Source organism: Podarcis pityusensis, assembly GCF_964106645.2.
Source record: "Podarcis pityusensis genome assembly, chromosome: 3".
NCBI classification, from domain to species: domain Eukaryota; kingdom Metazoa; phylum Chordata; class Lepidosauria; order Squamata; family Lacertidae; genus Podarcis; species Podarcis pityusensis.
In genome coordinates, this window is record NC_138026.1 from 114,757,420 (window position 1) to 114,772,141 (window position 14,722).

General features: G+C 46.2%; 1 protein-coding gene and 1 long non-coding RNA gene across 7 annotated transcripts in view; one reads left to right on the top strand and one right to left on the bottom strand.

Moving 5' to 3' along the window:
* The window catches only part of PAPOLG (poly(A) polymerase gamma), a 38,588-nt gene extending 26,651 nt beyond the window's left edge, over positions 1-11,937 (top strand). For 4 of the 6 annotated variants that reach the window (XM_081000977.1, XM_081000982.1, XM_081000981.1 and 1 more), the window contains exons 14-21: positions 353-472; positions 978-1,087; positions 2,417-2,538; positions 2,634-2,806; positions 4,907-4,989; positions 5,397-5,617; positions 6,812-6,865; positions 7,292-9,019. In XM_081000977.1, the coding sequence (XP_080857103.1) occupies positions 353-472; positions 978-1,087; positions 2,417-2,538; positions 2,634-2,806; positions 4,907-4,989; positions 5,397-5,617; positions 6,812-6,865; positions 7,292-7,390 (982 nt within the window). In that variant the 3' untranslated portion in view covers positions 7,391-9,019. Of the gene's footprint in view, positions 1-352; positions 473-977; positions 1,088-2,416; positions 2,539-2,633; positions 2,807-4,906; positions 4,990-5,396; positions 5,618-6,811; positions 6,866-7,291; positions 9,020-10,688 lie in introns of those variants that run through there. The other 2 variants (XM_081000978.1, XM_081000980.1) reach the window with 2 other exon arrangements.
* Positions 1-14,722, bottom strand: part of LOC308474747 — an 87,451-nt gene that overhangs the window by 19,247 nt on the left and 53,482 nt on the right. The window lies entirely within an intron of this gene.

Sequence of the window (14,722 nt, forward strand, 5' to 3'; positions counted from 1 at the left end):
ATAAATAAAACAATGCAGGCACGGCCACACACGCTTCACACTGAACCCAGAAGCAGTCCGAAAACATTACAAAAGGGGACAGGGTGGGGTGCTTGCAGGCTTTTTCAGATACATGTGATGCCACTTAAATATGTGGTGCCTTGGAACGTAACCCCTGCGTAAATTGGAATTGCCTGTAAACCAAAAATACACGCCTCCTGGTCCTGTCTTAAAACTTTGGTTTGTTGCAGTACACCCATTGGGCCACGTGGTGTCACCCTTCAGTTGGTGGTTAGAAGTAAATCAGGCAGCCTTCAGTAAAACGGTTAACTGAAACTTCATTTTGCATTTTTCTCCGTGTTTGCGTTTTTAGGGTCGGCCTGGTAGAATCGAAAATCCGCGTGCTTGTTGGAAACATGGAACGGAATGAATGTATTGCAATCGCCCAAGTGAATCCACAGTCCTTCCCAGGGAGTAAGGAAAAATTCAAAGAGTGAGTTGATGCTTCGTTGACTACTTGAGCCCGTGAAAATGTGGCGGCATTGGGGTGTAAACTTCTTGTTGTGATGGCAAGAACAGATTCCCTTGAGGAGTCCTTGGAAGGGAATTTTTCAGGGAAAGATTAGCCGATATGAAGGTGGGTGCCAGCAAATCCCCGATTACCGGCTATTCCTTCCCTGCAGCCTGGCTTTTCCTGAGCCAGAAAGGAGGCGAGGGACAGTTAACTACTGCCTGGGAAATGCATTTTGCAGAACTGCTTGGTAGGTGGAGGACAAATTGAGTATCTCCCAGCTGATTCTCCTGAATTAGGGTAACAAGAGAACCATAGCGGTTCAGAGCCTTGCAGCGTGGCCCAGCCCTTTCCTGTGTGACTACCCTGCCTCAATATTACTGAAGCATCATGCCGGTTTTCCTTGTCAATCCCTGCATTGCTGCAACTTTGCTGACATCTCACCAGTCCTTTCAGTTCATATGCTGTCCTGGAACTTTCCCTTCAGGAGCGACTTTGTGTCCGTATGGTTTCTGGGGATAATTTTTAAGAAAGCGGAGAATGCAGAGAGTGTCTGCGTTGACTTAACCTACGATATCCAGTCGTTCACGGACACAGGTAAACCCCTTCTCTTCTTAGTGAAAGTCCTGCCTCTGAACGGGATAAGGTTGCTTGCCTGTTTCCCAAAGGGTTGCCTCACTTCAGTATAAATTAGTGCCTATATTAACTGAAGAATCAAGTTCTGCTGGGAGTCTCCCACTTTCCGTGTGTGTGTGTGTGTGTGTGTGTGTGTTTTCAACTCGACAAGCCTTCTGATGAGGTTATGTGCTTAGTCTTGTGAAATATGAGAAAGAAGCATTGCTTGCTAACCATCCAGCAACTCTGTGTGCAACATAACAGTATAATCCACTGTGCTCAGAAAAACTTCGTTTCTTCATCTCCTTTTGAAAGAAAAGGCCCTAGAGCAGAGGTAGCCAACATGGTGCCCTCCAGACGTTGTGGTATCTGAAGAAGTGTGCATGCACACGAAAGCTCATACCAATAACAAACTTAGTTGGTCTCTAAGGTGCTACTGGAAGGATTTTTTTTTTATTTTGTTTCGACTACGGCAGACCAACACGGCTACCTACCTGTAACTATTACAACACCAGTTGTCCCAGATCAAAGGGAATACTGGCTGGGGCTGATGGGAACTGGAAGCCAGAGGGCTCTATCTTGGCTAATCTAGTGCTGGAAACTCGCTCATTCCTTAATGCCACCTAACTATTGTGCCTCTGCAACCTGCTGGTTTTATTCCTTGATTGCGGGTATTCCCCCTTAGCCCATTAAATAACATCTAATCAGTTCTCTTTACACTGAACATGACAGATCTGCTCTTGGAAGCACTGGAATACTCGAGGATGGCAGGAGGGTCAGTGTGTTCTCAAAATATACCGTGCTAAGCTTAAAGCTTTCACTCCCGGCTTCCAGTGCTGCTACTTCTGGAACTTGCTGGGATTCTGTGTGATGCCTTCACATTCTTAGTAGCTACCCAAGCTGTGCTTCAATGGAGAACTGAACAGTTCTTCCCCACCCTCTGCAGTTTCCCGGGCCACACTGGCCTCTCTTATTTTGACTTCTGATATACCCTAGTGACCAGTCACAGTCCCCACCCTACCAATAAAGAGCCGTCTGTGCTGCTTCTCTCCCTTAGCCCTCAGCTCCTGCTGTCAGGTTTAAAAGGCAGTGGTGCCCCTTAAGAGTTATTAGAACAGCTTGGTAGCCAAACTACCAGGGCATGCCTTCATCTGTGCACCTGTTCTGTAAGCCCCACAGGGTACTTCGCTGTGGGGCAGAGCTTGCATGGGCTGTGAATGGAGGAGGCTGTCGCTGCAGCAGAATAAGCAGCAGCTCACTTTGCTGTGCAGGCTTCCTCGATCCGCTTGACCTTCTTTCTTCTGCCTTAAGTTTATCGGCAGGCGAATAATATCAGCCTGTTGAAAGAAGGCATGAAGATCGAAGCTGCTCACGTGAGGAAGAAACAGCTCCACAATTACTTGCCTGCAGACGTCTTGCAGAAGAGAAAAAAGGTGAGCCCAAATTCTGGGCTTTCCGTTTTATTTTTATTAAAAAAACAAACCCTTTAGTTGTAGGTCTGCGAACTTAAGCCGGTTTTTCTCAACAGAGTATGCCAGACATAAGCCAAAACATTGGTGGACCTGTGTTGAGAAGCACATCTGCGGACGACGGCTGCTTGGGCAGGTACAGGGACGTAGGCGTTGGGACACAATCCAGGGCTCTTCCCCCTTTCAGCAGCGTGGCAAAACCCAGCAGCAGTTCTTCAAAAGAAGCTGAAAGGTGGGCATTGTCTTAATACATTCTGTGTTGCTGCGTCAATGTTCCGTTGCTCCAGAAGCGGCTTAGTCCTGCTGGCCGCGTGACCCGGAAAGCTGTCTGTGGACAAACGCCGGCTCAATCTGAAGTGAGATGAGCGCTGCAACTGTTGGGATATTCCGTTCCGCCTTAAGGAACAGGCATGATTGTTGTGTGTCACATGCCTGTTTACACTCCAGCACAGCTTGCTGGGAACTTCCGTTTGTGTGCAGTGGTGCCTCGCAAGACAAAATTAATTCGTTCCGCGAGTTTTTTCGTCTTGCGGGTTTTTTCGTCTTGCGAAGCACGGTGTCGGAAAAGTTTTGGAAAAGCTTCAAAAATCAAAAACCTCAAAAAAGGCTACCACACCGCGTGCTATGAGTTGCTCCTCGAAGTCAAGTCGCAACTGTATTAACGGTTTTAAGAAAAAGGAAACAAACTTGCAAGACGTTTCCGTCTTGCGAAGCAAGCCCATAGGGAAAATCGTCTTGCGAAGCAACTCAAAAAACCAAAAACTCTTTCGTTTTGCAAGTTTTCCGTCTTGCGAGGCATTCGTCTTGCGAGGTACCACTGTATATCTTTTGCTTTAGCTGTCTTGCTTTGGACACGAAGGAGATCAGACATGTTTCCTTTTGTCCTGATGTACGCTGAATAAACTGCTTGTAAATATGCTCGCACAGCTTCTCCTGCCACTTCTGTTTGTGCAGCGTTTACTCTGCTGAGTAGTGTGCCCTAGCTTATGAAGCTCAGGTCACAGATTCATGCTGTACCAAGGACTGGAGTTTGCCCGGCACACCGGCCGGTGGGCTGGAGCCAGCTGGGGGCCTGCCAATTGCCCCCATTTCCTTGGTTGCATGCCAACAGCAACCCCATAGTCGCCTTTAACTGGACTTAACCATCCAGGGGTCTTTTACCTTTTTTAAAAAATGTCAATGTTTGTACCATTTTCAAAGCCTCGCTGCTGTCTTAAGACCCAGGAATACTCAGCCACTTCCATCTGGCAAAGAGGACTTGAGTGCATGAGAGCTTGTGCTATATTTGCTAATCTTTAAGGACGAGGGTGGCGCTGTGGTCTAAACCACAGAGCCTATGGTTTGCCGATCACAAGGTCGGCAGTTCGAATCCCCGCAACGGGTTGAGCTCCCGTTGCTCGGTCCCTGCTCCTGCCAACCTAGCGGTTTGAAAGCATGTCAAAGTGCAAGTAGATAAATAGGTACTGCTCTGGTGGGAAGGTAAATGGCGTTTCCGTGTGCTGTTCTGGTTTGCCAGAAGCGGATTAGTCATTCTGGCCACATGACCCGGAAGCTGTACGCCGGCTCCCTCGGCCAATAAAGCGAGATGAGCGCCGCACCCCAGAGTCATCCGCGACTGGACCTAAGTGTCAGGGGTCCCTTTACGTTTAAGGTGCCACAAGACTATGGGGAGGCCATTGTTGCATGAGACTCCTGCAGCTGCTCCTGCATTTGATAATGCCCGGCGCTGGGTCCATCAATTCTGAGTTCATTTCCCCAAGGCCAAATTCTTCCTATTGTTACACACAATCTTCTGCCAAGCAGTAGCAAGATTCCAGGCACTCACCCAGGGTCTTGTTTCCATTATGAATTCAGGTTGGTTCATGGCGGACACACAGATAAGCTCTGGGGATTCTGCAGCTCTGTGTGTTTGAGCCATGTTGGATTATTCTACCGCTGTAAAGACTCGGGTCTTTGCTGCCTTTTAAATCTGCCTCCACTGTCAGAGGCAAGATGCCTTTGAATACCAGTTGCCTGCAATCTCAGGTGTGGAGAGCGCTGTTGCATTCAGTTCCTGGTTGCAGGCTTCCCAGAGGCATCGCTTTGACTATTGTGAGAGCAGAGTGCCGCTTTAGATGGTCCTATGGCCTGATCCAGCAGCAGCTTCTTACGTTCTTAAATCTGCTTAATGTTAACTGACTGAACTGACTTACAGCAAAATCTTTTGTCTCTGTTTATTTGAACAGAAGTGGTTTTTATGGTGACGTTGTGCCAGACCTATAGAGCCTAACACATGTCAAGACATGTTCCTTACCCAGGGAATTATCCTTACCCTTATTCCTGCTTTACACAGGAATGCTGTCTCTCAAAATACCACCATCTATACTAACAGAGAGAAGCCACTGAATGTCCTTCAGCCTTTGATGTCTTCTCAAGGTTTGTCCATTCCGGTAGTTGGTCCACGTACTGTGTCTAAAATCTGAAAAATCATCTATTCTTTTTGGCACCCATCTGTCTCAAGAGACAGCGGAGTTTGCCTCCAGCGGTGAACTCAAACCTCTGGAGAATCACAGCACCTGCTGTGGCTGCAGAGCCCAGTAACTCGTAACTGCAGCCTCCCACATTGTTTTCGCTACTATCCTTCATCCATTAAGATCCAAGGGTGGTTTGCAAAACAAAGTTTAAACAATACATTCATTTTTAAAAAAAGAATTAAAACATTCAGTTGTTTAAAAAACATATATTCGAACCATAACTGCACTGTGGCAGAAGAAGGCATTGGCGAGAGTTCTCTGTTGGAAGTCTATAAGTTAAAAACTTTAAAAGATTCTTCTTTTTTGCAGAGCCGGATTCCACAGTTGCAGATAACATGGCTGCACCTTCTCCAGGCACCTACAGTATCTCCAAGGCTGTCGAGCCAGATGTGGCTCCCACAACTGCCCATAATCATCAGCAGCATCTGGATGGAGTGGCTTCTGCAAGCGTGAAAAACATTTCCGTGAACAAAAGAGGTCACGCACCTGCCTTGCAAGACGGGTTCAAACGGCTGAAAGATGTAGGAACGGCAAGTACCTGGTCAGAGTGGCCTGATGTTACATGACAGATGTTGAAACAATGCCTAGGGTTGCAGCCTCATACTGATGGAAGCATGCATAGGGGTAGGGAGGGAAGGATCCTGACTTCTGAATACTCAACTCCGTTCAGACTTCGCAGAGGCCGTTAACAGGTTTTTACAGCATAAGTAACACAACTTACCCGAAGGGCTCCAGAAGCAGATTTTAACACGACTTGTGTTTGCTGCCTTGAAGGAGCCTCCAACCTTTTCCACTTTTGTGTAGTAGCTATAGAGCCGAAAGGACTGGATCAAATGTCAGCTGAGCAGCACTGGATGGATATAGGGAGAAACACTTTCTGTTTTCTCTTGGGAGAAAAGCAATGACAAACCTAGACAGCATCTTAAAAGGCAGAGACATCAACTTGCCAACAAAGGTCCGTAGAGTTAAAGCTATGGTTTTCCCAGTAGTGATGTATGGAAGTGAGAGCTGGACCATAAAGAAGGCTGATCGCCGAAGAATTGATGCTTTTGAATTCTGGTGCTGGAGGAGACTCTTGAGAGTCCCATGAACTGCAAGAAGATCAAACCTCTCCATTATGAAGGAAATCAGCCCCGAGTGTTCATTGGAAAGACAGATCCTGAAGCTGAGGCTCCAATACTTTGGCCACTTCATGAGAAGAGAAGGCTCCCTGGAAAAGACCCTGATGCTGGGAAAGATGGAGGGCACAAGGAGAAGGGGACGACAGAGGACGAGATTGTTGGTCAATGTTCTTGAAGCTACGAACATGAGTTTGACCAAACTGCGGGAGGCAGTGGAAGACAGGAGTGCCTGGCGTGCTCTGGTCCAGGGGGTCACGAAGAGTCGGACACGACTAAACGACTCAACAACAACAACTCCCTACCAAGCTCTGTGAAGGCGAAACTGTGCCCCGTTCACCGTGATGGGAGTAGCCTCCGCTGGCAAACAAGATGTGTCTCCAGATCCTTCATGGTTGCTATGAGGCTGCAGTCTTAAAGCCCATTTAATCCAAAGTCCACTCTTATTCCTTTGGAGTGGGCATGCGTTGTTTTGTGCTTCAAGATTTTGAAGTTGCATGCGGGGGGATAGTAATTGCACAACATTACAGACTTATCTGCTTCTGGCTGTAATTCACTGTTCGTTGTCTTTAAATACTGACTAGGTTCTTCTTCTGGTCCCTTTAGCGCAGCCTGGGAGACACCACGCTGGTTCCAACTTCTGGCACATTAAGATCACAGGTACTGTATGGAGCCCCCTTAGTTTTAAAAGAAGAACCAGAAATGGAGCTATAGTTCCTGTGACCTAAAGGCCTTAAGTATTTACTTGACATCCACGTATTTTCTTTACCCCTAAAAATTAGTGCCAAACATTTGCTTTTGGTGCTGTGCATGTTCAAATCCCAAATTTCAGCCTCTCGGGAGTTTTGCTTCCTAGACTAGGGGTTAAATTCATGGGGTTAAATTAGGGTTAAAAGACCCTGATAATAAAATATAAAAACCGCAACACTCAGCTATGTTACTTAAGTAGAAGAATAAAAGCTGAGCATTGGAAGGTGAAAGACACAGCAGCGCAGGATTAGTGCCAGGGTCCACGGATGTGTCTTTTTGTACCTGAACTCCTGGAATCTCAGCTTCACACATCTGATTTCCGTTTTCCTTTCACAGCGGCTTTCCAGTAAAGAGTTACCAGATTCATCCTCCCCGATTCCAGCAAGCGGAGTTCGTGTTGTTAAAAATTCCATCAGGCTGACGCTCAACCGATAGCAGGCGCCTCTTCGGGCAATGTTAAGTGCAATGTGTTTTTAATGGCTGCGGCAATATTATTTCGTTTCACATGTCATTCTAAAAGCATATTACTTGGGCTGTAACAGTTGGACTTACTTGGAAAAAAATATTCTAAGCAACTGAAAAGGTGCCCAGATTCAGTAACAACCATATGTGTGTTTGTGTATGTCACTATGGCACGTGTTTATAGTTGCCCTTGGGTGTTGGAGATCCTAAATCTCTTAAATCTCCTCAAGAGGCTTTCTCTTTAAAATGCCCTAATAGGATGCATGTCTTGGACTATAACAAAGCCTGATTCGTACTTCAGAAATATTCTTTACCTTATATGCAGACTTAACTGATAGATTAAGGTACTGAAACACACACACACTGTGTGTGTGTGTGTGTGTGTGTACATACAGTGGTACCTTGGGTTACATACGCTTCAGGTTACATATACTTCAGGTTACAGACTCCGCTAACCCAGAAATAGTACCTCGGGTTAAGAACTTTGCTTCATGATGAGAACAGAAATCGTGCAGCAGCAGCGGGAGGCCCCATTAGCTAAAGTGGTGCTTCAGGTTAAGAACAGTTTCAGGTTAAGAATGGACCTCCGGAACGAATTAAGTACTTAACCCAAGGTACCACTGTATATATAAACTTATTTGACCAGGTTGCAGGCTGCTATTGTTTAAGAGAAAATGCCCAAAGCAGCTTACACACTTAAAATACACAGTACAGTCCTGAAATCGACACACACAAAACTTAACCAGTTGCCAATCAGCAGCACCATAAAACAGCAATATATTTAAAAGGTGCCTTAATTATTCCATCCATGCGGACAACACCTAAAGCAGGGATGGGGTGCTATGGGGCAAGTGCAGCCACGAGGCCCTCCCCATCTGGTTTACAGCCTTGTCACCTTGGCTTTCCTTGTACCTGCCCAGCAATGACACTGTGTTTAAAAGCTTCCATTTGTTCCAACAGACACTGTTTTTAAGCGTAAGTACTGGATGGAGGGGGGGCGCAGGTGGCGCTGTGGGTTAAACCACAGAGCCTAGGACTTGCCGATCAGAAGGTCGGCGGTTCAAATCCCCACGACGGGGTGAGCTCCCGTTGCTCGGTCCCTGCTCCTGCCAACCTAGCAGTTCGAAAGCACGTCAAAGTGCAAGTAGATAAATAGGTACCACTCCGTCGGAAAGGTAAACGGTGTTTCCGTGCGCAGCTCTGGTTCGCCAGAAGCGGCTTAGTCATGCTGGCCACATGACCCGGAAGCTGTACGCTGGCTCCCTCGGCCAATACAGCGAGATGAGCGCCGCAACCCCAGAGTCATCCACGACTGGACCTAATGGTCAGGGGTCCCTTTACCTTTACCTGTACTGGATGGAGGACAGTTTCAACAGGGAGATGAGGTTGCAGCTGGATTAACCTCCCCCTAAAAGATCACGCACCCCTGACATTGCACAGCAGTTTGGCTTAAAAACCAGCATTGCTGGTTGATTTTGAGCTGAATTGCTGTGCAGGGTGAAGAAGCTGGGGAGAAGGGGGCAGTGCCAGATTTATGTATAAGCTAAACAAGCTATCGCTTAGGGCCCCACTCTCTTGGGGGCCCCCCAAAAAATTTAAAGGTAAAAAAACTGGATGCACATTTCCAAAATATAAGATAAAAAACAAATAAAACCTACAGACAGCAACAGTGTTTTGTGTTGTGTAGGCTCCTATGATGTAAGTCATGGGCCCCACTTGCTAGCCTGCTCCCTAAAATATCACTGGTTTGCTCATTTCTACATATAGAGTGGATGTGGGTGGCGCTGTGGGTTAAACCACAGAGCCTAGGACTTGCTGGTCAGAAGGTCGGTGGTTCGAATCCCCGCAACAGGGTGAGCTCCTGTTGCTCGGTCCCTGCTCCTGCCAACCTAGCAGTTCGAAAGTGCGTCAAAGTGCAAGTAGATAAATAGGTACCACTCCGGCGGGAAGGTAAACGTTGTTTCCGTGTGCTGCTCTGGTTTGCCAGAAGCGGCTTAGTCATGCTGACCACATGACCCGGAAGCTGTCTATGGACAAACGCCAGCTCCCTTGGCCTATAGAGCGAGATGAGTGCTGCAACCCCAGAGTCAGTCATGACTGGACCTAATGGTCAGGGGTCCCTTTACCTTTACCTATATATAGAGTGCTTACATTCTGCATGGACTGATTGCATGGCAGCATGTAGCATGCAGCTGCAGTGCAGCACAGTTGAATGTAGGTCAAGCTGTCGTACCTGTTATCTAATACTAAAGAGTGCTTGTAGACATAGATTAAGGGTATGGGTCTTATGCCTACTGATTGATTTCATGTCATACATAAATTATTCATTTTGATTGCTTTAGATACCTATCGGGTCCATAAATTACCATATAGCCTATATTCAACGCAAAAAAACAGCGACAGTTGTTGCTGACAAAGGATAGCTGGACATATAAAGGGCCCCATTACCTTCAGTAGCTTAGGGCCTCATCAAACCTAAATCCAGCCCTGGGAGGGGGTGAGAGAAAGGAGTGGAGGGTGTGTGTGTGTGTGTGTGTGTCAGGGAGCAGAAGTGTGTGTGTTTGGTGCATAGCTGTCAACTTACAGATTTGAAAATAAGGGACCCGCAGCCTCGAAAATAAGGGATCAGCAGCCAAAATAAGGGATCAACAATTACTTTGATAAAATATATATTTTGTTGCGTGCAAATGGCTTTAGATACCTATTAGGTCCTATAAATTACCATATAGCGTATATTCAACATGGGGTCACGAAGAGTCGGACACGACTAAACGACTAAACAAATATATTCAACGCAAAAAAAGCAACAATTTGTTGTTGACAAAGCACAGCTGGACATAGAAAGGGCCCCATTACCTTCAGTAGCTTATTTAAGGGACATCATCAATAAGGGACAGCAGCGGGACATGGCCCTGAGATAAGGGACTGTCCCGCCAAATAAGGGACACTTGACAGCTATGGTTTGGTGGCTCCTGTTCCAGCCTCTGCTGGCAGATTTCCCCCCCCAGGGAACGTGGCCCTTGAGATGGGAGGGAGGGGAAAAGGTGCCCTATCCCTGATTTAAAGCAGGGAGATAGGGGCCACAGCTAAATGGTGGTGCACCTCCAGCTAAGATCTCAGTTGGGAAAGTCCTCTGCCTGACATCATGGATAGCTGCCACGCAGGTAAGTGGAGTGTAGCCAAGTTCTGAGCTCAGTGGATTGCGCAATGCAATGCAATGCACCTTGTCTTTGTTTAAACTGATTTAATCTTCTGTAAATTTCACTCTGCAGGTGCTGCACCATCTGAACTGTTGCCAAAAATATATATATTCCAAGATGCTATTGCCCAAAATCCACGGCCCTGTGTGCCCGTGATTTGGATATTTGTTTCCTTGGATTGTGTCTACTTCATGTGCGGATGCATAGCTTCATTTTAAGTCTCGTGTTGTCTTGAGTGGAAAACGTCTTTTGTTATAAAAATCCAAAAAAAATGTCTTGTGCCTATTTTTCCCGAAAGGGGTGTCATGCAGACAGCTTGGCTATGGTGGACTTCCACTGGATTCCCCAGTAGCACAGGCAGTCTGGATCTCCCCCCTTAAAACATATTCTTTACACGGTTGGCAGCTCTAATCAGGAAACCCACAAGCAATTTTAGTGGCGTGGAAAGGTGGAGACCGCTCCACTTAAACTGATAGATTTCATGAATTAGGTGATTCTTGTGAAACTGATTGGAATAATTTTACGCACAGAAGAATCTTGTGTGTGTCAAGGGTGCTTCTCCTTTTGAAAGGCAAACTTGTAGAATTAGGCACCTATACCTATGCACTGTGTTCATGTTCCATAAAAACTGCTTCCCATGGAGGCCCACAAAACGAAAACCTGGGACACAATCCACCCATAGTTTAAGAACATAAATGCTCCATGGATCGTAAGGAGAGTTGAGCATGGCTTTCTCTCACTGCTCCTCTTCCCTGTCCTATTTGACATCCATGAGAGTTAAATGTGAATCAGTTTTAATTGGATTGCACTCTGAGGTTTTTTTTTAAAAAAAAATTAAAATTCAAGCAAAACTTAAATCTGCCACAATACTGAATTGTCTAGAATAATTTCTGACACTTGAACTTTGGAACAGTCTGAAGGCTTTGCTATATGCAAAGCCTTAACACAAGTAATTTGGATTGTGAGTTTTATTGGCTGAAATCTCAAAACTATTGCTCATACCTTGTCCAGATTATATAAAAATTCCTGGCCTGCCTTTTTTAGTTTACCTATTTTCTGTCAGCTGTGACTATGAATGCAGGCAGGGCTGGAATATTGAGTTTTACTGGAGTCTGGACAACGTACTATTATGAATAACTTGCCTAGAATCAACACTGCCCAATTTAACACCACTGCACTCATGTTGCCAAAATATCTCCCAAAATTTGCTCTCCACCTTCAAATCAATCTCCAGAAGTGTTAGGAACAAATACTGTTTACAAATCTTAAATTACGTGTTGTCTTGTGTTTTTGTAATGAGGGGGAAAAAAGATAATGTATATTCAGAGTATTTTTGTATGTATTGTAAAATATCATCTTTTCAAAGAAAAATTTAAAAAACTCTAGTCTCTCATCTGCTTTGTTTGTGTGTGGTCAGAGACCCAATTACATTTCGACCTAGTTAAAATTTCAACCAACTGGTAACTTCCCCCTAAACTGTCATTCTGATGCAATTCCTTTTTCTCATTGCAATCAGGAGTATAGAAAGCGCCTCCTTACTTAGAATGCCAGTAAATGCAGCTTCTGCTATGCATTTGTGGTAGAAGTTGCATCTCCCAATCAGTATCCAAGCTGTGGAGTTGCTGTTTCACAAGACTGATTCCCAGCATGGATAAATGCGTGCATGTGTTATGTGCTAAGAGCTGGTGTAAGAGAGTGTCTAAGGTAGCGGTTCTCAACCTGTGGGTCCCCAGATGTTGTTGGGCTACAACTCCCATCATCCCTGAGCTCTGGCCTTGCTAGCTGGGGTGATGGGAGTTGTAGTTCAACAACATCTGGGGACCCACAGGTTGAGAAAGGCTGGTCTAAGGGATGCAGAAGCCTTTGAATAAAATTCCACCTTTCAAAAGCTATTAGAATATGGGGGCTAATCATAGCTGTCAACTTACAGATTTGAAAATAAGGGACCAGCAGTCTCGAAAATAAGGGACCAGCAGCCAAAATAAGGGATTTTAGTTAACCAGCAGCCAAACAAGTGGTGGTTCCCATAGCGCAGCAACCCAGCAAAGGGGATGCAGCAAGGAAAACCACCGTCACCTCTCTGCTGGGAAGCGCTGAGCAAAGGCGAGTCCCCAGGCAACACGGCCGATTTGATTGGCACAAAGCATGCCAGCTCCACCCCCAGTCGTTCTTAGACTCCTTATTGGGTGAGCAATGCAGCCAAGCAACACAGTTGGAGCCTCCCTCCTCCCTGGCCGGCAGAGAGGGAGGGAGAGGAGCTGCTTCCTTTGAAACCTGGGAAATTGAAGGGACATCATCAGTAAGGGACAGCAGAGGGACACAGCGCTGGGATAAGGGAGTTTCCCGCCAAATAAGGGACGGTTGACAACTATGGGGCTAATGCCAATCTTCACAGATAGGCTATTGGGATGATACAGAAGCAATGGGGGGTTAGGATTGGGTCAACTGAAAAGGCCCTTAAGTCACACTGTTGAGTAGATCCACTGAATTAATTGGGTATGGCCAACTTGAATGCATTGACTTTGGACTCATGCACACTTTTGCTTGTCTCATTCCTAGAAAGTACGGATCCAACCGGTTTTCTGTTTGCCCCACCACTTTTGCCGGGAAAACCTGCTCTTTACCATTGAATGGGAGCAAGCACCAATCTACAGAAAACCCAGTTGGCATTTGCTCCCATTCAGCAGGTGTGTGTGGACAAGACTTTAATTGGATCTTCAACGAGTATGACATAGCTGGATGCAGCCCCGTGACTTCTTGAAAGTAGGGCAATTGGGAGTGGTGTTAGTTGGCGACTATGGCACACTTGGAAGTTTAACATTTTGGTAGTCCATGTGTTTACAGCAGTGATGGCCAAACTTTGCCCTCCAGCTCTTTTGGGGCTACAATTCCCATTATCCCTGACCACTGGTCCTGTTAGCTAGGGATGATGGTAGTTGTAGTCCCAAAACAGCTTGGAGGGCCAAGTTTGGCCATCACTGGTTTACAGCATAGAGTTGTTTCTGCAGCATACCCCAGTGAGTAACAGCGAAAACTTTCAAACCTAACCCTAGATATGTGAAAGCAGTGCAAGCTGGATGTTACTGTAGCAAAAACAGTATCTTAAAAGATACTGTTTGCATATAGGTGTGCAGATGTAGCAGTGGGCATGTTGGACCAACAGAACACCCAAAACAGCAAACCTTGCTTTTGAAGAGGGGAGCAACCCATCCCAAAACGAGCTGGCTATGCACTTATTCTTGGATCACCAATTCAACACCACCTGTGTCTTGCCTAGATTAAGTTTGGAAGTGGATTGGATAAGAATGAAGGAACAACCTTGGGGTCTCGGTTCACAATCATACTCCAATTTAAAAGAAAGCAAACTAACTCGGTTCTTTAGCCATACCAGTCGTACCTGGGTCCAAATCTTTTACTCCTTTCATGTAAAGTGGCACAGGAGACAACAGGCGTGCCTGTGGTACCTTATAGGGCGCTGGGCATAGCAGACTCCTACTAGCACGTTCTGCAACCAGGAATAACTTGATGTGTTTCAGCACTGTGCTCCCCATTTGCTAATCTGCCAGGGTGGCTTGAAAGAATACCATGTGCCATGGTGTTGAAAGCTGCTGAATGGTCTACGTAGGACATGGGTAGGCAAACTAAGGCCCGGGGACCAAATCCGGCCTCATCGCATTCTAAATCCAGCCCGCAGACGGTCCAGGAATCAGCATGAGTAGAATGTGTCCTTTTATTTAAAATGCATCTCTGGGTTATTTGTGGGGCATAGGAAAATTTGTTCATTATTTTTCAAAATACAGTGGTACCTCTGGATGCAAACCGGATCTATTCTGGAGCCCCATTCATGTCTGCGGGTCGCGATTTGCCGCTTCCACGCATGCACGTGACGTCATTTTGATCGTCTGCACATGCGCGAGCGGCGAAACCCAGAAGTCACACACTCCATTACTTCCGGGTCGCCGCGGAGCGCAACCCGAAAATATCCCGAAGCTACTTCAACCCGAGGTATGACTGTATAGTCCGGCCCCCCACAAGGTCTGAGGGACAGTGAACTGGTACCCTACTAAAAATGTTTGCTGACCCCCTGGTCTAGGAGAACCTAACA